Source organism: Hylaeus anthracinus, unplaced genomic scaffold (genome assembly GCF_026225885.1).
Source record: "Hylaeus anthracinus isolate JK02 unplaced genomic scaffold, UHH_iyHylAnth1.0_haploid 2, whole genome shotgun sequence".
NCBI lineage: Eukaryota > Metazoa > Arthropoda > Insecta > Hymenoptera > Colletidae > Hylaeus > Hylaeus anthracinus.
In genome coordinates, this window is record NW_026534838.1 from 3219734 (window position 1) to 3243198 (window position 23465).

Sequence of the window (23465 nt, forward strand, 5' to 3'; positions counted from 1 at the left end):
GCGTGACATAACCGCGATATTATGATATAAAATATAATTTTATAAATACGTAATATTTAATTTATAATAGCCAACGATAGTTTGACTTACAGAGTATGCTCTAGTAGACAAAGATAGATAAATCAACGAGATTTCTCTTCTCTTTCCAACAGTGGCACATCTCCACTTCCGGCCTATGACTTTCCTATAACGATATATCTATGATCAAACGATTCGAAACAAAATCAGCACTGAATTCCACAAAACAAAATACATACGTTACCTTCTATGCCCTATGACACATATTTAAAGCTTGAGACAGTGGAAATCTTTCGAGAAAAATTCGTCGTAGTTCCCGCGTTCGAAACTAGATAGCGGAAGTGGTTTAGTGGCGCTGCAAAGTTCGGAACGTTTCCCTCCAATTTTACAGTTTGACCAGCGGTGCACTTGTCGCTTCTTCTCGATCGCGTCGCGTAGCGTCAATTATAATTCTCGTCGCAATAAAACTGTTACTTGTCGTGTTGAGTCGTTAATAGTGCTAGAAGATCGGTAACATTCTGTCTATTCGATTGTCAAGTGTTGAAAAGTGCAAAACTAATGTAATCGGTTTTACAAAGTTCGAAGATCCCATAGCAGGACGCCGTGTCAATCGTTTTCATATTTCCAAAGAATTCCACGACTATTCACGTATTTCATCGTTTGCTGATCAAAGGTTGCGGAGAAATAAGGGTGACATTGATATAATTTGTTTGATCCTCGGTTAATATAGTTTCGTCGACAGATACCGATCGTTCTAGCATCGATATATTTCTAATTGATCGTGATATGTGCATAATTCGCACAATGGGCCTCTCGTAACGGCCATGACACATCTATCTCCGTTGCACAGGTTTAAGTAGATCGATTTGGAATTATACGAGCTTTGCTTTGCTCTCGATTTCTAGTCTTTGACACTCTTTCAAGTTAATTCGATGCAGAAATAATAAAAAGCGACGATAGAACACGGAAATTGATATACTTTGAAAGGGAAACATGGTTAATTGAATATTTCCTTACCGAACTACCCATAAAGATAATAAAATATGTATCGACAATTTTTCTATTTGTCTCTCGTTTCGTCAACTTCTTTTTTTTGTTACTTTTGCATCGATCCTACGAATCCAGTTTCTTCGCACAACGCGCCGCAAATGAGTTCTCTATTTTCAACGCCCTAAAGCACTTTATTTCTCGTGCGTAAGCATCTTCCTCGATTCGAATATAAAAACGTTCATTGACGGCCATTGGCGTCTTTCAATCGGGTACGCTTCCTTCAACATTTTCTCCTTCTTATTAAACTACTGTAATGGAAAGTCAGGAAAAGTGTCCGAACGAAAAAAAAAAAAAAAGAAAACGTAATGAAAAGAAAAACCAACAACGAAACAATTACTACAATTAAATTTATACCAATCTGCATCTAGTTTGCTAAACCCTAGCGCTGTGCGAATCAGTGTCTCGCGAAATAGGCCTAAAATCCGTCTGTCAACACCTAAAACAACACACTTCTTCTAACGCTTATTGTAAATATATATGATATACATATATAAATATATCCTTCCTATTTCCTCGTGCACGTTGCCTTTCGCTGCAACACAATCTTTGTCTGGAACAACACGTAAACCTCAGTCCTATGACGTATGAAAGTTATAAAAGACAAAAAAAAGAAAAAAGAAATGGTTAATAAATGAAAGAGGGGAATTATGTCGCGAATGCGGAAGCATCGTAAGTCTGTTAAAATTGTACGAAACGATAAGAAAGAATGTTATCATGCGAAGCATTGTGTCTGGGAATATGTAATTTGTCTACTCTGTCGGTAGACGTCGATTTGTGTAATTTATACGTTCGCAAAAAAAGTGAATAGACATTGGGTAATGTTAGTTTTATGAAAACTGGAAACTGGAAATGAGCTTTGGGTAATAAATGGAACAAACAAATACGATTTTTCAACGATGGTGTCATTTATTGTACACTCTCTCTTATCGACGTAGTTCACTGCACGCGAGATAAATGATTTCTTTAATTGATTTCTTTAATTGAAACGAAACAACTGGATAAATCGTTTAGATAAATAGTTAGCTTTTCAATTGGAAGCCTAGTCGTTCGTTACGTAAATTCTATCACCCGGCATTTTTTGTTATCTTGTTATAGAAAAGACTAATTATTTATATTCTTTACTTTTTCTTTACTTTATTTTTAAATTAACAAACGTAAACGTACCGGCCATCGATCGCGAAGATTAAAATAACTCGTGAAACAGTTTTGCAAACTTTGTAGACGCGTGACGTATAGCAAGCACGATAAAGTAACCACAAAATATATTGTATTCTTGGAACGATAGCCTTTTATACTTGGCGACACGTCATTCCGAATAGTCTGCACTCACAAACGGGCTGTTTTATCGCGAATTTGCATCCTACGAACGTCAAACGTTTACCGTTCGTATCGAGTCAATTTACAGTCCTGAGATCGGATAAATATTGAATGTTATTCCCCGATGCAGGTGGACGATCACTTTCAATCTTACTACTTTCGATCTTACAGTCCTGAAAACGCGACGATTGACAAACCACAAGTAGCACAAATGTTAAGGTTATACCACAAAAATCGGTCGTACGGTCGATGGCAACGGGCTTCGTCGTTGTACGAATCCAATGGAGTCCGAGTCGTTGCGGAGGGTGTTTATCGCGATCGTTTGAGAGTTTCTACGCGATCGCGAGTACTAAAGATCGGTAAAATATCCACACAAGGATGAAAATCACAAGCTCGTCACGATGTTACTGCACCGAGCGTTCTACGTGGTTCTACGAGAACGAGGAGAGACGACAGGTGACTGGGTAGTCGCGCCATGCGCGTTGCTCGCTCCGGCTCGGCGCCGCTCGGTCGCGCTCGCGAGCGGTCGGGTACCTCCGGCGGCTAGTGGTGGGGAGAGCAGTGTATCCGTGACGTCACATAATTAGAGTAAATACAAAGTAGTCTTGATGGGACAGCGGCGTGCGCCGCACCGTGAGTCGCTGGTCCGCGCGCGTCAAACCTATATCGTTTCGATACACGCACACCGCGCTCGTGTGTAGCTCGTGTCATATCCGCGCTATGTGCCGTCAGTGTGTGTGTGCCAAAGGATCCTAGATGACTGTGGGAATAGTGAGTGTCAGCCGTGCAGCAAAGAAATGGATAAGATAGAGGTGAGTGATATTTGTTAAGTTATCGTTAAAATAATAAAATGACAAAGTTGTCCGGAGTGCCGGTGAACAGGCTACGGAGTTACGGCGCGTCTTTTTCATTCTCTCGTCGGTATATCCTCGAATTTACTCGTGTTCTCCTCGCTGCTCGTCCGTAATGCAGAAGTGACAGCGTGGTGACGAGTGGGGGAAGGGGTACTCGTTGGGTAGAAGAGGGGGGAGGGTGATCGTGTAGTTAGACATCTGGCAACGAATGCAATTGTGTGTATCTTCGATGTGCCCGCACTATTAGTCGGACTGATTACTATTGCCATCCCAATCCTCCCCTCAACCGTTATCATCGCGTCGTCTTTCTCTGTTTCATTTTCATTTTCTCTGTCAACTTTGCGACTCTGCTTTTATCCGTCTTTCTCTCGCACGTTTCTTGTCTCTCCCCTCCACTGTGGGTTCTGTATCTCTCTCCGACTTGTTCGTGTGTTCGCTTACTCTCTCTCAGTTTACATATCTCGCTCCCTCCCTCCCGTTCCCACTTCGTCTTCGCGTATTTGTCCTTTCTCTGCTTCTCGTGCTTTTGCTAGCACACTTTGTGCCTCTCTCTCTCTCTCTCTCTCTCTCCCCCTCTCTCCCTTCCTTTCGTATTCTCTCATTCTCAGTTAGTGAGGTATTTATAGATGTGCCTTAACCCGATTTAACACAGCCACCTCGACTCGCATTGTCCTAACGACTATTTAATGATAAATTATATCACCCCCCCCCCCCCCTCCAGAAATTTGTTCGCCACTAGTAACTTTCCTATTTCGTCGAAATTTAATCCACGGGCCGTACAAAAGCGTTACCATCATATTCCAAATAGAATCACGAAAGGAAGGAAGATAGAAGGGAATAACACAACAGCACTGTTCCGTGCACGCGTCCGCAAGACACGAATCGATAAGTGCTTCCCGTTATTATTAGGATGAAATAGTATGGTACACCGGTGAATAAATAGACCGTCGTCCGTTTAAAGGAAATTTTAAAAGCGTGCGCGTCGAGTCGTCGCCGTGGGAAAAATATATTTTGTAACGTTCCGTGGAATTGGACGATTGGGTCGAGGAGCTACGGACAGCTTTTATTATTGTCGGTTTGTACTCTCTTCTTTTTTTTTTGTTTTTTTTTTTTGTTTTTTTTTTTTATATACCCACTTTGACTTCAGTTTGCTTACGTTGCACGCCGATGATTAAACTCGCGTTATGTATTTACCACTCGTACGCGTTTCGGTTCACCGATTCGTTGGCGAAACCGTTTTTCTTTTTTTTTTTTTTTTTTTGCAATTCCTCCCTCTTTCCGCTTTCTCTGTGTTTCCGTGGACGAATTGAAAATGTACATTTGAGAATTAAATCGATAACGCGGGGTCGCGAGTCACGGCTGGTAATTATTGTATCAGAACCGCCTCGGTGAGCGTCATTTTTGTTATCTTAACTCGACGGAGTACATAATACACGAACGATGCGCTCTCTATTGTCTTTTCCTCGTAACGAGGAAACAACAAACTCGTGCAGCTTTTTCGTCGCGGTTGCCCCCCTCCCCCCCCCCAGTCTGCCCATCCTCCCCCCTCACCCTTGCAAATGGCGACTTGAAATATTCCCTCTGGATTTTTCTCCGAATAAAGTGTGCGTTTCCAACGAGCTATTTAACGCCCTTTGAAATTTCGTTTTACGTTTTTTCTTCCTCGGTGGATTTTGAGACGGGAAATAGAAACTGTAAAATATGCTTACCGGTGGATGTAATAATAATCAGTGCGCCAACGAAAATTCCCATCCCTCTGTGACCTGCACTCCCGAGCGTCTATGACGTAATAAAATTATATATTTATACGAAGCATAGCTATTCGCAGTGTACGTGAAACACGACGAAAATAATGTTCGTGGAAACATCGAATACTTCTAAACTTTGATCATTTTCGTAACCGTGGAATTCTGCAGTTTTTCTCGTCCGATTAAACATTGACTCGATATTAACGATTAACGAGTTCTTTAACGTCGAACGAAGCCAAATTACGTTCGGTTTGAATAATTCACGTTTGATGCAACATCCACGTTTAATAATAATAATTCCGACGGCCACATTGTACGTTCAGTAGTTTAATTAAATTTGAATCAACAGCGTATTTGGAATTTAATCGTTCGCCGAACAAAGCCAACCTTTGCACAACAACATCGTATTTGTTTGTTATATTTGTTTATTCTGCGAATAGGATAAAATAATGCTTGGATCGCGATTAAAATAATGTCCCGTCCCTGCGTACGCATACGTACGCGAGTTCATGTTTTCACGAGAGTCGTAACAAAAATAACAAAACATTGTATTTTACCTTGGCTGTAATTTCCGCGAGTCTGGACGCTTCGTGTCGAACGATTCGTACCGATTCCATGCATCGAATACACGTACACACGTGTGTAGAAAAATGCCAGTGGCGTAACCATCAACTTTTGGCGGTCCGCATTTTAAACTTCGCGATGGAGGCCTTTCAGAAGGAATCTTTTCCCTTACATTTCATATAATCACGGAATAAATCAGTGTTCATTTTAATTCAACAAGAAATTTGAAAATCAATAACTACTAACTTTTGTATATAACGTATGACTCGCGATATAAAATATTTCCCTCTAAATCTTGCATAACGTTGGAACAAGATAAAGTGATACTTTTAAAGCAGCTAGTAAAACTAAACCACACTTTCGTTTCGAATATTTCGGTGAACATAATCGTAGAATTCGTATTGGCTATTTTTAACAAGGACGTAAATATATTTGCTATTATTTTTCTATTTCGAAAAGGCGACCAACTATTCTCGCACGGTTATATTCGAAATGTATATTTCAATAAAAGATCTATTTTCGAAACGTGAAAATTGCGTCATGCCTGTCCGCGAGCACAACTGGCGTCGCAATATTTACGTTTAAGGATTTCAATGTTATACAAACTCATCGCGTTATACGACATCTCTAAAGAGATTAAACTCGGAATTTAGTCGCTCGAGCTCCGTAATTCACGTTGTCGATAACTCGCGCAGACTTCGGGTGCGCTGTGTACGTACGACAAAAACAAAAACGCTTCTCACGGCAATCATTTTCTCCCCGGAGATTTATGTAATATAATATGTCGATTAAAGGGTGATAATTTCGCTGTTTGGAACGAGCTAATATTTATTTCACGTTGTTCGCGTTGTCTTTTCAAATCGGTAAACGTTACGATGCTAATTTAATATTTAACAAGCATCTACTAAAATTTGTTTAGTAAATTGAATAGTAGAAACGTAAAATATATAGTAATATCATCAAGACTGCAAAATTACGATCCTTTAACTTGTATGCGAGGAAGCTTGTCACAAAATAAAGGTGATAAATGCTCGTACGATAATTACCTCGAGATACTCGTTAGAAATGTTTAATCAATTCTGTAGTTGGTCATGGAAGTGTTTTCCTCGTCGTATTTAGCATTTGGAGTTTAAATGAAAAATTTCATAGTCATTGGAAATTTAAAAATTTTAATTCGCGGTACAGTCAAAATTCGTTACTGTCAAGATTTGTCGATTAATTGGACGTACCCTTTTGTTTTGAAAGGGTTTATAGGAGAGGCTATCAGTTCCGTTGACCTGATTATCGTAAATAAATGTATCACGAGAACCTGAATTTTATGACCTTATGTTCATAAATACGAAACGGACAAAACCAGCAGTTCATATTGGCATCTGCTTAGTCGCGCAACTCGGTTAGGTGCACGTGTACACGGGACTGTATTATCCATCAGGCCAGTGCTTCTCAAACCGGGGTAGCAAGTTATCAGAACCGAATTGAATAATAATTCTACTTATTTTTCTTCTCAAATCCGGCGCGGTAACTTGAAACCAGAAACAGTTTTAACATCGCAGAAACGTGTGCTAAACACAATAAACTACCTCGGAGATGCTAATCTCCACAATAGTATATACTTCCGCTAGCTAGCCATTAAAAAAAATAAATTTAGAAGAAAAATGCAAAAATAATTATTTCCTCCATGGAGTAACGCGCGTGTTTCATGAATCTTTGAAAACGATAACCGGGAGAATAAATTTTCTCTCTCGTTCTCGACTTACCGTTGGACGAGAAATCGCCGCTTACACGATTGTACCGTGAATTACAGGACGCGCACTGCATTTGTTTGTTCCCTCGTTAATTCACTCGGTAATCGGCCGTGCATAGGATATTTCGTTACATGTGGTCGCATACTCGCCGTGTTTGCATGCCTTTTCTCTCTCTTTTTCTCTCGAGCTCGACGCGTGTGTATCTTCGCGACTAGAACCCGCTGGTAAGCGTGCGCGCGTGTTACATACACGCGTACATCTTCGAGTCAAATTCAACGAACCGAGAGGGACAGGTGCTTCCTCGACAATAGGTGGTGTGGTGATGCGCGCGCGCGCGCGCGAGCCCTCTCGCCCCTTTGTAAATGTACTTGAATTCGAATAATGATCGCGACGTTAAGCACACTTTTGGTTACAGCGTAAAAGCAACCTCCTGGGTGGTACAAAAACCGGATAAATTTCACGTTCTTTCAACGTCAAAGGGAATTAGTCGATAATTTATCTGTGATATTCGATCCGCAATTAAAATTTATTCGAGTCCGGGGATTTCTGTTTGAATAATCGCTCGAGTAATCGCTTAATTGTAATTATTTGTAATTATAGATAAAAGAGGGAATAGTTTGTATCTGAAACGCGTGAGTAAATTATTTAAAATGCTACTGATATTTGTGATTCACATCTGTTTTTGTTTGTTATTGAATAAAAGATGAAATAATTTTTATTCAGAACATATGAGTAAATTATTTAAAATGTTACAGCCATTTGTGATTCAAATCTGTCTTTTTATTATTCGATAAAAGAGGAAATAATTTTTATTCTCAATACACGAATAAATTATTTCAAACACCACAGTCGTTCGTTACTTCAAATCTGTTTTCTTATTACCGAATAAAATGTTCGATTCGCGAAGGATGAAAGTAGGTTACTCTAAGGAGAAGCTAATCGGTGAACCATCGAAAGGCAGCTTTGCTTTTTTTATCTATCAAAAGTTTCCCCGTGCAATTCAACTTTTTCTCCCCGCACTATTGTTCGTGTCTTCGTTTAGAAAAGAGCTACAGCTTGGCCCAGTTTCTAGAATCACCCTGTATATTTGTGGGAAATAGGTTTCTAGGTTAGAGCGTAATCAGGGTTGAAATATAACCGAAATGTCGTTAATACTTACCACCGTTCAGTTGGGATAGCCGTTCGCCGCAGACCGCGCTACATTTCCAGTAATTTTATATAATGCATTCTATGCTTTCTACTATGCGCAAATAAACACGTACGTGCATTAAATAGGCTAACCGAATGTTCACGATAACGTGCCACGGGCAGTGGTGTTGCAAGTCTCTGGTTTGTACTTGATTTGTTTATACGGACATAAAATGGAAAATCATCGCTGTCACGCATATACGCGATGGCCTGGTCTCTCAAGAGAATTGGCGCATCACGCTTATTATATGACGCATCGTAGCGAACGCGTTAGACGAGTTTCATTTTTCACGAACGTATAACAAAATTAATTATTCGAAAGGAATGTGAATCAACTGCTGACGGTTTATCGATTTCTAACCATAAAATCAGTTTAGATTGAGTTAACCTGACGCGATGAAGACGTTATTACGATTAGTAATCTTTATTTTATCTGTGACATTGTTTCATATAGTATACCGATATTCGAATATTTTATGAGTTTTGGAGTACTAGGGTAAATTTGAAAGAAGGTTCGCAGACTTTTAAGTATTACTAGAGAATTAAGTATTTAAGTATTTAAGTATTTAAGTATTTAAGTATTTAAGTATTTAAGTATTTAAGTATTTAAGTATTGAGTATTGAGTATTGAGTATAAGTATTAAGTACTTTTAATTTAATCGTACCAAGATACGAATAACCTTATTCGAATATTACTATTAGAATGTAGATTATTATCTGAACATTAACGTTCCATTCCGATAGGTAGAAGAATACAGAAAAATTGACCAAGTAGTCCCAACCTCGGTTGATTCGGCGTGGTTCGTACCTTAGTGATCTCCCTTCCCCTCGGCTGCTCGTTCCCGCTCTTTCCTGCTAACGACATTAAAGGAAAGTACCCCGTTACTGCCTTAATGGAATTTACTTTTGTAGCTTCGCAGAGCTCACCATACTTTACGGAGTAAATTGCACCGCGAGGGCGGACTTCGAGAAACAAGTGTCTCGATTTGACGCGAACAATGGAACGCTTCTTGCGATATTATTTCGCGAACGGTGAATCAAAGGGTCCATCCAACCTCGGGGGACTGGATGCTCGACGAAAGAAATTTTTTAATGGAACACGATACGCCAGACCCTCGATACTGGAAAGAAAAGTTACAAGTATCGAGATTCGCGCAATTATCGGGCTAGCCAATATGGAGCCCCCATCCGGTACAATAATTACGATGGGGCAAAATTTGATTCGTTTCTATTTACACATTCGAAAGGGGAGTTGCAAGTATCGAGATTCGTGCAAATATCGAGGTAGCTAGCAAGACCCACTGACGCAACAGCAGAGGTGGGGCAATATTTTATTCTTTATTCGAAATTTGTTAAGAAAGATTTGACTCGTTTGCGGCCCGATATTCGCGCTCACTCTGGTTCCTAAGCAGTCATCCCTTTCACTTGTCAACGCAACGATGTTCGCGTGCAAGTATCGAGGTTGCATCTATCGTTGTTCCATCGTGTCGCCTTTCTCCTCTCCGTAAACTATTACGCCGACTGATGCGTTCGGATTTGTTTGATCGCGTGCGGTCGTTACTCATCACAATAAAGAGCCGATAAGAGGCTTTCGTTCGATCAAGATAACGAGTCGAACGAGGAAGAAAAACGATCGTCGAACCCAATTATATACGACTCGGCGGTACGTCGTTTTGAAAGAAACTCGAATGTTAATGGGAGAGAGTTGCCACGATTGTTTCTAACTTATTTAACTCTGGATAAATTGTAGTTCCATCGTCTCGATCTATCTTCAATAATTATAAAAAGTAAATAATAATCAGCGGTAAATACTTCTAGTAAAATGTAAACACGCACAAGAAAATTAGATTATTTCATTTTTGTAAGGCACACGAACATCGTTCCTGCACTTGTATTTAGTAGGAACAAAGAAATAGACGATGCAGGATTTAGGTGACCCGCGTGCGCGTTAGGCAACTCTCCCCCGGTTAATGATAGTAACTCGTGCTGGAAAGTTGCATCGAAATAAATTCGTCGTTGTTTACGCGTCGGGTTTACGGTAGCTCCGTGGAAACTTCACGTGTACCAGGAGAGAGAGAAAGTCGTTTTCGACCCGCGGATTTGCATGTCTCAGCCGGGTGGCTTGAACTTGGTCGTAATAATTACAAAATAAAAGTGCAACGGTGCGCGTGCCGCGCGGCCGATTGTCCGCCGGTAGTGAAAAGCGGTTTTCATCGCGGACTGTACGACATGCTAAAATTCTAATCGGCAAAATTAGTCGGGGAGGGGGTACAGTCGCGCCAGAAAGTCTAGCTGACCGCGTTTTCAAGTATGAAAGTTATGAAATCAATTCAACGTGGAATCGGGCTCTGTGCGGCGCGAGCGTGTTGTGCGTTGGCACTGTTATTTCTTTTCCTAGGCGCAAGACCACTGTTCGTCAGTCGTTACATGCGAGCAAACGTCTTTCAATGAGACGTACAGGTTTCTCTCTTCCCCTTCCGACCATTACGGGGGTTACGTGCACTCAAGTTTTCGTTGAATGGTTACTAGCAATATTCTAAATAAGGCTTTGATTTTGAAAGGGAAAACGCAACTCATATTTTCCACAAAATAGACTTGGCCCACTTTCAAAGTCAACACCTCAAACATACATACGCAACAGAAATAGAAGTAGAATTAGAATAGAAATACTCGAAACAAAATTTAGAAACGACAAATTCCCTAGTAGTTATTTATGCGTTCATCAACGCATATATTTACGGACGGTGTACATTTTTCATTTTCCTAATTTTCAATCGATCGAATCGGTTTATCGAAGGTCGACGACCGCGTATAATGAAAATAAGCAAATAATCTGGAAACGCGCTGGGTCAGTCGAGACCCATCAAGTCGTCCCGGGTTTAAAGCAGTTTCCTTGTTAAATTCTGTAGATCAAATTGCCAAGCATTTGGCGAGGTGGGGATTGAGCGCGGGTGGGAGGGGATGGATAATTAATATCGCGTGAAAGTTTGAAGCTAATATCCTAAATAAAGGGAATCGAATTAAATCAAATGACCTCCGTCTTGACTTCGTTGTTAATCGGCACAATGCGAACGCGTAATTACGTTTACGTAATTAATAATGGTAATCGACGTGGAACGGAATATTAAAAGAGGAGAAACTATATCGAGACGCGCATCAGCGGGAGCGCGAAATATATCGTCGCTCGCGAATGTTAGAATAATTGTACGTACTCTGATAACGGCGAGCAAAGCCCGTTATCAATTCAACACTAATGGACTGTTATCTCGCATAAATAATGGAAGAAATATTTTCCGCGAAGTATCATGGACAAAAAAAAAATGCAAAATGTTCTTCGAGCTAAATTTACGACGAACATTTTATCCGACGCGATCACGGTCGTATTAAATTGATAATAAAATTAGAGTGTAGTATCGTTGTTCTATTGCGCGTACGAATAGTTCAGATGTAAACGTGTAATCGTTGCAATTATTTCTAATTGTAAAATCGTGCAATATTTTTTATTAAAAGTATCTGTGTAGAAGAATGATTACGGGAGAATAATTAATGTTTAATGTCGAGTTATCGTAATCGAAAATATTCAAGAGGCTTCGAACGTCGAAGTTGCTCGCCTAAGTTGACGAGTTATCGTTAAATGTAAATTAATTTGCGCGTTTAATATGGAAAATGTATTCCATCCAATCGAGGAGGAATTCTTAATGGTTCGTTCGAATAATCGTTGGAAAGAAATCATTGAAGCAATTGACCTCGTTTAAAGTATTATAAAGCCGGCTTCCGTAGGAGCAAAACTGCCGTTCGATCGCCTAGCCGTTATTGATTTCGAAGGATACGTAAAAGTAAATAGAAGAGCAACATAGCGATACAGAGTATTGTAATGTCCCACGCTTTTGGAATGCAAAGCGCGATGCTTAACATACATTTATTCAACGCATTTCGCGCTTCTTCTTTTTTTTTTCACGCTAATGAATACCGAACGAGGAGTCACCCTTGAGGCGACAAATACGATCGAAAATAAGAATCGTCTCCGTTACGGACTAACTATATTGCGATTTTTCTCAAGAACGACCACGGTGGGAAATGTTTCTGGAAATTACTTCTCGTTTGAGCAAATATATATGGGTAGTCTATAAGATTATAGATATGGTCTAAATAAAATAGATTAGATTATAGGTACAATATAATTCAGATAGAATAGAGTAAGGTAGAGTAGAATAGATTATACATATAAAATAATAGACTAGAGTGGAATACTTCTCTTTTATTCTTATTTTCAAAGCTTCCAATCTCAATAGCCTCGCAACTCTTAGACGGTACTCGCCGTATAAATTGGGAATAAGAATAGATGTCCGATACTGCGTCGACGGTTATAGTTTCAGCAATGATTATTTCCAACGAACGAGCAGTGAAATTTCGAAATATTACTTTCACGTCAGTTTCAATTTCTAATGCGTTTTTTTCCACGTCGACGGAGCTTTATATATCCCCCCCGTGAGTTTTAATGGCCTTTCGGGACGCGCATTTAGCATCGAGGATGTAGTGCGTAACGGCAACATTTGCTGGCGCAGTTATCACGATTATGGTCAAGAGCATAACAGCCGAGAGTCACTGAATTTCGCTGTAATACTGTTACAACGTCGAAAGCGAAGGACAACGACGAGCGGAGTACCTTGCCTCGCTAATAGATAACTCGGTGGTTCGTGCCTCTGAAACGTTTCGCCGGTGGAATTTTCTTTTCGCTTACGTCGACATTCCCAGAGATGAATCGCATTCTTATCGATCGCATTCTTAACTCATCGTCGCAATCAGCGTCATTCTGACGCGGTGAAAATGGTATTCCCGCCTGTTATAGGTAAATAATTTTTCTTCTCGCGTCAGAGATGCCACCCATCGCTGACGTCCGATGAAAATTGGAATTTTATTCTTAGGAAAAAGAAGTTCTTCTTTCGGAGAGCAGAGCAATCGAAAAAGTGTGGTTGCATTGCAATTCAAAGACTCCCGTTTTAATCCTTGAATGGATCATTTTTCCTGGGTTAGAAAATAGGTTCTTTGTTTTGTTCTTGTTACTTGACAAGTCTTTAAAATATTTCTATCCAACTATATTGCACGTAACCTGTAAATAAATTCAGGAGGATGGTTGAACATTTTAAAGAGTTTTGTATAAGTATGTGTAAATAACCCTAGGAAATTTCAAAAGTTTATGTCGAGTACTTTGGCCGTAAAAAAATCATGAAGATTCCAATTAGAAAGACTTCGTCAGAGGGAATCAATTTAGAAAGAAAATAGGGATTCCTTTCTCGAAAGAAAAATTTCTCCGCGTTTAAAGGGTAGATGGGACTATAGCCTATTTTAATCACAATTGATCTCGCTGCGATCGATCCATCCGCCATGATCGTAAAATCGTGCTTTCTCAGCGTTCAATGGGAAGATTTTCTACGGCGCTCTTTGCTCGAAGCTTTCTCGTTGAATCCCTTTGCGTTACGCTTTTTATTACTTAACGTGTTTCGAGTTCCTCCTCTTGCTCGATCTGTTTGCCACATACTTTCATTAACGCGCGCACTCGTTAATTTCGTTGCAACGTGGTGAGCTCCCGACCGTCCACGCGTCGAATAAATAATTTATTCGCGTGCATAAAATCGGCATTAATATTAATTCGAACGTAAATACGCCGTCGGAGGCGAATAATAGACGAATAACCAAGGCTCGACGACAATAGACTGGAATACGGCGAGTACTTAACAACTTTATGATTCTTAATGTAAATTTAATTTAAATTTAAAATATTGGCGAGATCGGCGACTGGGTAGGCGTGGAATCGAGCGAAACGATTCACAAGAGAAAGTACGCTAATTCGTGCACGGATAAAGCCTTGAAAATTATTTTCTGCTGTGCAATAGTGGAAGGGGGCAATTAAATCGTGTTACGTATGATTGTGGAAAAATAGAAAAATGCGAGATGCTAAGTGGGAGGAAGTACTGAATCGATTCACGAATTGTATGTAATAGTTAATTTGGAAATAAATCGTAAGCTCAGAACTGAATTAGGAATTTAATTAAAACGAGAAATAAGATGGCGAAATATTGGTATAGGTTGTATATGTATAAATTGTAATATATTATTAATATGGTGTAGCGGCTAGCACCGAAAGTAACGCAGAATATGTGTGTTCAAATTGGAAATAACCAAACCCATTTCTATATCTATCCTTTATTTTTGTTTCTTATTTAAAAATTAATTTCGCCTGTTTTTCCGTGAGTTCGCAGCAAATTATTTTCATCTTGTGACTTTTGTCATTTAACCGACTCGTCGCTATACGTCTCGCGTCGGTCGCAACGAATGCTTATTAAATCAATTCCAACTTAATTGAATTCCTCCGATAACTCGGTGTGTGTAATTTGAATGCAAGACGCGCCACAGCTACGCTTGCTCGCTTTTCAAACGGACTGTACTTGGACGAGTACATAGACGCATTCGTGCGATTACGTACTTACACATTGCTTCTTCGTCCGATTGAAAATGAAAAAGTTAGAAAACGAAAGCTGGGATAGACTCTGTATGTTTGAGTACGCGAACATTATTTTAATAGTATTGCAATATTACTCTGGTGCTATTATAATTATATTATTGTAATTTTATTTCAATTCTATTATTTCAATATTACTATTCCAATTTTATTCGAATATTAAAGGAAATTGAAGATTAAAAAATAATGAACTTAATCGAATCTAATTAATTCCAATAATGTTATTCCAATTTTATTCGAATATTAAATGAAATTAAAGATTAAAAAATAATTCGACTATTTCTCAAGCCTCCTACGCGCGTAGAAAAAAAAAGAGCGCAGAACAGTCAGCTTATTTCGAGTTTATCTATGTGAGTTACAGCCGAGCGTCGCTTATCAGCGATCGTTCTTAAATGCATTATCGAGTAAACAGCGAATAATGTTACAAAATCTGACGAGGCTGCCCCAGTATCGTTACACGTGATTGCGTTTCAGTGCCAGGAGAGAGACCGAACGAGTTTTTTCTACGATTTATATTATTATTATCAGAGAAACGAAACGAAACTTTTCCACGTTATCGAATCAAGTATCTAAATATTTGTAAAGCTCGACGTTTGCACACGGCAAACAACTCCAGAAGTTGTACAAACGAAACATCAGGATTTCGCGTAGTTTTATGGAACTTTATTAACATGAACCAATAACTGTGATTGTTAACATTCGTCAATCTTGGTAACTTTATTTTTATTAACAGATGTAAACAGTGCATAATGCCGAATTAAACATAGAAAATTCAAAAATTATGTCTAATGTTAAATTATCGAATTTTGCTTCGTTACTGTTACGACATTAACATCTAAGAAATTAGGTTGTCTGTTTATAGAAACACTCCCATACGAAATAACTGTGTGCAAGTCACGGAAGAAACTTTTGGGACAACCTAACATAATAACATTTGTTCGTTAAGAGTGTAATGCGTTTTAATGACGATAAATTTATAATAACAGTCGCAGCGCTATCGTATTAATCACTCGCTAAAAACAACACGCGAGCTCTCTCTCTCTCTCTCTCTCTCTCTCTCTCTCACTCTCACTCTCACTCTCACTCTCACTCTGTCTGTCTGTCTGTCTGTCTCGTCCATAAATTTACATCGCGCATAATCGTGCAAGTTTAAACAACTTCGTTGGCAACTTATCAGGGCGTGCGAAACACACCATTCGAAACTTCAAAGTCACGGATTTCGGAAACACAGGTTGCCTTGTGTTTTCGCGTAGAGGTTTACAAACTCGAATACATAACCCCACGTCGAAGCCATTCGAATCGAGTTTGCTTCGGTAATTGCCAAGTAACGTGCTCGAAACGCGAAAATAAAAAATAGAAAGCGGTGAATTGTGGACGAAATATTTTTCTTGCATTCATTTTCATTAATGGGTTATTTTAAAGAAATAGTAGATTTTAAAGAATAACCGATAACGAATAAAATCAACGCATTCGATTGTTACGTTCTTTCGAAATATACCGAAAATAATCTAACTACCTCCGAAGCAAAAGAATGTTTAATATTCCAAAGGCGGGATTAATTTTTATCTAACCAGTAACGAGCAGACGGTTCCTTATCTGTTATCCGTTATTCGAAACCTTTCGCCCACATAGAAATTTCGCCCATCTCTGGTTATTACGTAATAGCCAGAGATCTAATGCTCCAACATTCATAGACGTCCACGTATCTGTATCGTGGATCTTGACACGAAGATAAATCCATCAGGGCCTATTACGATTCGTCGATATAACGCGGTATGTTAATACACGGTGATTCTGCGTTTCCCATTGGTAATGTGCCAATATACCGAATGCGCGTTCCCGAACGTTTTGAATACGCAGCGTGGATCTCGAGCGTTCAAATGTTTTTGCAATTAAGATCACAGAATCGCTCCTTCATTCATCTGGCAAGGGAAGGTGGCGACCCGGACCTGGCTCAAATCCCAGGGGCTGATGAATGCAAATAACTCGTATCGGAGCACAATTTGACTAATCGTTTGGAAAAGAATTATTACACTAACCAGAACACGCGTTAGAACATTCAAATCGTAGTCGGGATTATTCAAATGGATTCGAATTAAAATTGAGTTTATTCATACGATTGAGCTTTGCAACCAGGAAAGTCTGATAATTACGTACCTAAACAATTTATCGTGATATAATGATATTTCTAGAGTCCTGAATAATCATCGATTAAAGAGTTATACTTTCTACGCGAGAGTAGGTCGCGTACAAGAAAAAATTCCGAACGACGTGTTGCAGATAATAAAATGACCCGTAAGAAAAAGTGTTATTACATCTAATCATCTGCGATCTGGCTGATAAGCATGAGTCACTCTAGGATAATGAGTAACAAGTGATACGAAGGCCACGCGATTCAAAGATTGTTATGTTGCAATTAACCGAGTCAAAGGCCTTCTTAAACTCTACGCGAATTACGTCAACTAGGTTTCAATATTTGAGAGAATACAGATGTAGGATATACATAATTTACATATAACGTTAGTAAATAAGGCCAGTTTGGTCATGGTTGGTTGAACAGCAAAACCAGATTGCTCGTCGGTATTCGAATCCGATAGTAAGTCGTTACGTAGACAAGTAAAAAGTGAATATAACAGTGCAAAAGGTTACAAATTGCTTTTTTTTCCTAATATAACAAACAATAGAGTTCTACGGTACTTTCTCGATTCTTCGGGCCTCATTATCGACGAACACAATTGCATAGCCCCTCGGATCAAACGGTCGGATTTTTCAGTGTTTACATCTAATATCCCAGACAATAGTTTACGTCGTTAACCCTAAACGCATTTTTCTAGTCGTATGGCACTCGCGATAAAATTATCGTGAATAAGATACGCCTTATCAGATCTTTTACGAAGCCTTGCTTGCGCGATCTTGGTACCGACGATATTTTTTTCAGTAACTCTGACACACATATTCCACTTGTTAATCATCGTAATCGCGAGCGTCATCCATTGTTGGATGCACGCCATCTCTCTTCCTATCGTTGTCTCTCGCGTAAGAAAAATGTTGACCATTGTTTCGCGTTGTTACACGTCCCTCGACCTGCATTTACGTATTTATTTTTATTTGCTCGAACCTGTCCTCGGAAGACGCTGGAGTTATTTTTCTATTTCTATTTCGTTCTCATTCGGGTCAATGAAAATCCAATTTCGGATTCCGAGGGTTCGACATTGCAAATTAAAAATAAAAATTGATATATTTAAGGGTCAAGGTACGGGGAGTTTGTATCGACGACCGTCGATCGTCGGGCGATCGATCAAGAACGATCCACCTGCCCGTGGCCCGGCGCAATCGCGATCCTGCGTCGGTGAAGAGTATTATTTAAAGAGCCCTGGTGGTATCTGGATAGAGCGTGTGTTTCGACCTCTAGCATAATCGCGACACACCTGGGGATCGTCGGCGTGTACGTGGTGGCGGCTGCTGGTAGAAACCGGTTTCCGGCGAGCCGCGACCATCGAAAAGAAAATTTCAATGATGATTATTACGGTGTCTATTTCGACGTTTTCTAGGGAGGTCATATTTGTTCGATTAATTAGAAATTTCTACGGGCCTTTTCGAGATAAACGAATCGCTTCGACCACCGATAACGCCGCGCCTTTTCGTATGCGAATGCAATTTCCGAAAAGCAAATATATTTAATAATACCAGAACTATATTTAACACATTCGCGACTGCTGAGGTGAATTCGCATCGCTTCGAATTTTATTGTACTCACAGTGAGAAATATCGATTGAAACATCCGAGTTACGGAAAACAAAAGACAGTCACTTACTGATTCACGAAGGAACACGCGGTTGAACAGTCACGGCTAGTTGTATAATAAACGAACTTCTCTTGAGCACCATTTCTGATGATATTCTAAAAAAAGTAGCGTATAAATAGAAAAAGTTTGCGAACATAGAATACAATTTATCCTTCTCGTTTGTTCAAGACAAACCTCTATTTATAAATACCCCGTTTCGAGTAATTGGAAGCTCTTCCTTGAATTGGATATCGTCGCCAGCATCGATTAGCTTTGGAACGCGTGTTCAATTAATTAAACATACCTCGGAACGTCGAGTTGATACAACATTAAATCATTTCCGGGCATTCAATCTAGCCTGGCACATATATTTCTGTTTCGATCATCGCCCGACGAAATCGGAATATCACTCGAATCGTATGGAAATAGACGTCCAATTTATCCCGATAAATAGTTTCTAGATTAGAAACTTAATTAGAGGGGGTTCGCTATCACTGCCAATCGATATTTCGTTAAAATTTCCGCGTCGTCCAAACCGAATTTCCACTCGAACGTTTTAGAAAGAAAATCGAGCGCAGGGAAAGGACCCTGGAGTCGAGCGGGCAACAATGATCATTAACGACTCATTAATATTAATTCCGCGCGCGGCTTTTCGCGGATTGCGACGAACGAGGACGTTCGTTCAATTTACTAATGATTCACCCTATGAATCCCGGGAACGAGCGGCCTCCGATCGACTTTCATCGAACTTTTAACGAAACGTCCTTCCTAAAGACGCGAAACACGCTTTTACTCTCGCGTTACTCTCTCCGTTTTTTTTTTTTTTTTTCTTCCAACTACGAGGAAGGAAAGCGCTGTAACGACGAAAAGTTTCGCGAAAATTTCCTTTAAATTTTGATCTATTATGCATTTAGTTTTCACTTTGCCAATTTTCTTGCCTTAAAGAAGTTAACTTTTTAAAATTAAGTATTTCGTTTGATAAATACACGACCGCCGATATTTCACATGAATTTAATAAGTCGTTTAGATACAGTCCCCTGTTTGATACTTTCTTTTTATTATTTCCAAACATCTGTCCCTCGTATTTATACTTTTTATCGTATTTTATTTTATAGATATACGACCACCGGTATTTTACCTGAATTTATTTTATTGTTTAATAAAAATCCCCTTTTATTTCTATTCGATATTTTTCATCGTGAAAATAAAATTTTGCTCGTACTATTATTGCAACGTTCCTTTCAACCCACAACTATTTTATTACACTATAGCACTGAATCACGTTTCGCCGAGTAGCTTATATAAACTGCAACGATTTTGAATTATAATAAAATTTATCTTTCCGTCGATGCAGGCTCGTTGTTCTATCTTGAAAACTAATAAAAATCGAGTAAATACATCAAAGCTTAATGAATTCGTCTTGAAAAGTACTATCGCATGGTATAAACAAAAATATATAGTTCCATTTGAAAAACGAAACTTGACCATCATATCTCGTTAAATAACGAAGTTAACAAAAATTCCTTCCAGCTAAAACATGAGCCTCATTTTACCATGCAATTTCCGTCTTTGAAATTTTCCATTCGGCCGATAGTTTTGGAGTTAGAGCTCTGTATAACTTAGACTGGGACACCTTGTATGTCTCTCGGATACCCACCCCACCGCTGCCAGTCCATTCAGATTTCTTTTGCCCGTAATATCGTCCGAGTAACCCCGACCACCGGTGTAATACGATCCGAACCGATTGATACGCATCAGTCGAGTATTTTTTTTTTCTCGGACCTCTTTCTCCTTTCTCTATCTGTCCTTTTCTACGTTCGACGCTCGCCTCGAGTCAAGTGTAAACATATAAAAACCTCAAGTGCAATGTTTTGGGTCTCCGATTTTGCATATCTACTTCGGTCGATACTGTATCTTCTAATGTTTTGCCAACAAACTTCGAGTGTAGAGAAGGACAGCGAATGAAGAAGAGGACGGAGCGACATGCGAAAATGGCGACCAACACCGGGATTACAGTGAGTCAAAAAAGTATTGGCACGTCCAGTTTTCTTTGAATATCGGTAAACTATCAAGTAATCTATTAATATTAACTACGTTTATTAGTGTCTTTTGACACACATAAATACGTATGTTTACTGAGAATTCTCAGTTATTTGTTATAAGGAAGTACAGTAAAAAAAAAACCGAAAAATCCATAGTCAAAAATGTATTGGCACACGTACAGTGTTGTTAAGGATAGTACAATAATAAACAATATGAACAATATTGATCTTACTTAATATTTGGTGTGCATGCCTTTGGTCTTAATTACGGCATGTAATCGATTAGGTAGGTATCGATTCGACAAGTTTTTGTGTAAGTTCCTATGGAATGTTGACCACTCTTCGAAAAGCGTCGCTTTTAAGCCATTTTTATTTTTAATTTTCGTTTTGCGAATTTTTAAATCTAAAATATGCCAAAGATTTTCTATCGGGTTAATATCCGGCGATCGAGGTGGTGTAGGGAGTTGTTTCGGTACATTATGTAATAACTATTCCCTTGTTTTTCTTGCCGTGTGCTTCGGGACATTGTCTTGTTGGAAACGAAACGTTCCGTTTATGCCCATTTTTATTGCACTTGTTAACAACTTATTTCGCAACACGTCAATATAGACGCCTGGATCCATTTTACCCTCAATAAAAACCAAATTTCCAACTCCATGGTACGACATGCAACCCCATACCATGACATGACCACCACCGTGTTTCACTGTAGGTATAATATTCTTTTGATTTAATTCGGTGTTCGGTTTCCTCCATACAAATCTTTTTCCATCAGAGCCGAAAAGATTAAACTTGCTTTCATCTGAGAAAATAACCGTCTTCCAAAATTCCATTGTTTTATTTATATATATTTTTGCAAACCCGAGTCGTTTCTCTCGATTCTTCTCATTAATGAACAGGTTTTTTTTCTCGCTGCTCCACCATAAATTTTCGCAGAATATAAAACATTTCGGACTGTTTCGGTACTCACTTCTTTTCGCGAATATGTTGCGATGTCAACAGCTAAACTTTTAACACTTACAAAAGGAGTTTTTATTGCTTCTTTAACGATATCTCTTCGTTCTCTAGGTGTAAGTACTTTCGTGCGACCTGATCGCGATTTGTTCTCGACACTACCAGTTTCCTTAAATTTTGTTACTACACTTCTTACTGCCGAGAAACTTAAATTTAACGAATCGCCGATTTTTCGGTAACTTTCACCGCTTTTGTGTGATACAATAATTTTATTTCGCACGGACAATGATAACTCGCTCTTCTTCGTAGTCACGATTGTTGTTCAAAGTGTAAACACAGACTGATCGTGTTAACTGGCAATGAGAAAGAGATTCATAACAGGTTCTGTTTATCGTTATGTTCCTAGAACCGAATTTGTCACGTACCAAAGCGAGTACACGTGTCCTTACAGCAAAACCATACGTGTGCCAATACTCTTTTTACTATAGATTTTTCGTTTTTTTTACTTTACTTCCTTATAACAAATAACTTAGAACTCTCAATAAACATACTATTTATGTGTGTCAAAAGATACTTATAAACATAGTTAATATTAATAGATTACTTTAAATTATAAAGATATTCAATAAAACTGGGTGTGCCAATACTTTTTTGACCCACTGTATTTCGGTGAGACATGTAGTAAATATGATGCGAATTACGTCGTGTTTGGTCTCGTTTTAATCAGAGAAATGTCAGGAATACGATGGTAACAGTTTTACAACAAAAACGGGAGAAATAAAAAATAGTTTGATCGTTGCATTGGCATTGTCTCATCGAGATATCCGATCCCGAATTATGTTACTGTCCATTTATCCTACAGAAACTTGTGCATTTAAGCAAAAATGAATCTACCGTTGAGAGGCGCAGCCCTTTCTGTCTGTTAAAGTATCGGACCGGCACCACCAGGTCTGAGGACCCTTGACTGTTTGTCGTCGAAGGCCAGAGCAATAAACAGAGCGCATGCAGAATTTTCTTTTCTTTAAGTGGACGTTAGAATTTCTGTTTCGCGTAGGCCTGAGCTTTTAGTTACTTCCCGTTCGTTTTGTAAACGGTCAAAACGTTCTTCCAAGCTGTATACAAAAATTATGTACATCAACACGCGCACGTGCTCGAGCATGTGCATACCGGGCAACTGTTCCCCTTTTACAGGAGTTGCCACAATAATAGAATGCATTTTCCATTTGTCCAATTCCCAGCAGTAATTACGTGTGGACCTCTCCATCGAGTTTCGCCCCTTTACCCAAGTTCAACCCCACTCAGCTCGCGGGACGCGAGCCGAACATCACATCCAGACAAAAATAGCTTCAGCACTTGTTTTCATCGAATTTACCCACTTTGTCCACGACTGGACACCTCAAATTTTCAATTTTTCGTTTGTGAGATCGAATTACGCGCCAGTCGGGAAGATGGTGCGCGTAATCAGGTGTGCATGAGAGTATATTTGAAGAGCGCGAATCGGGAAGCGTGATAGATCGAATGTTTGTAAACGAGTGTATGATTGGCAAGGATGGAGACAGTGAGTGAGTGAGTGAGTGAGGGAGGTGAGTGAGGTGAGTGAGTGAGTGAGGGAGGTGAGTGAGTGAGTGAGGTGAGTGAGGTGAGTGAAGTGAGTGAGTGAGTGAGTGAGTGAGTGAGTGAG

General features: G+C 39.3%; 1 protein-coding gene across 2 annotated transcripts in view; it reads left to right on the forward strand.

Annotated features, from left to right (window-relative positions):
• Nucleotides 1-120: 120 nt before the first annotated feature.
• LOC128892840 (mucin-17-like) overlaps nucleotides 121-23465 on the forward strand; it is a 181587-nt gene continuing 158242 nt past the window's right edge. For both annotated transcript variants that reach the window (XM_054153408.1, XM_054153409.1), the window contains exon 1: nucleotides 121-3197. In XM_054153408.1, the coding sequence (XP_054009383.1) occupies nucleotides 3183-3197 (15 nt within the window). In that variant the 5' untranslated portion in view covers nucleotides 121-3182. The remainder of the gene's footprint in view (nucleotides 3198-23465) is intronic.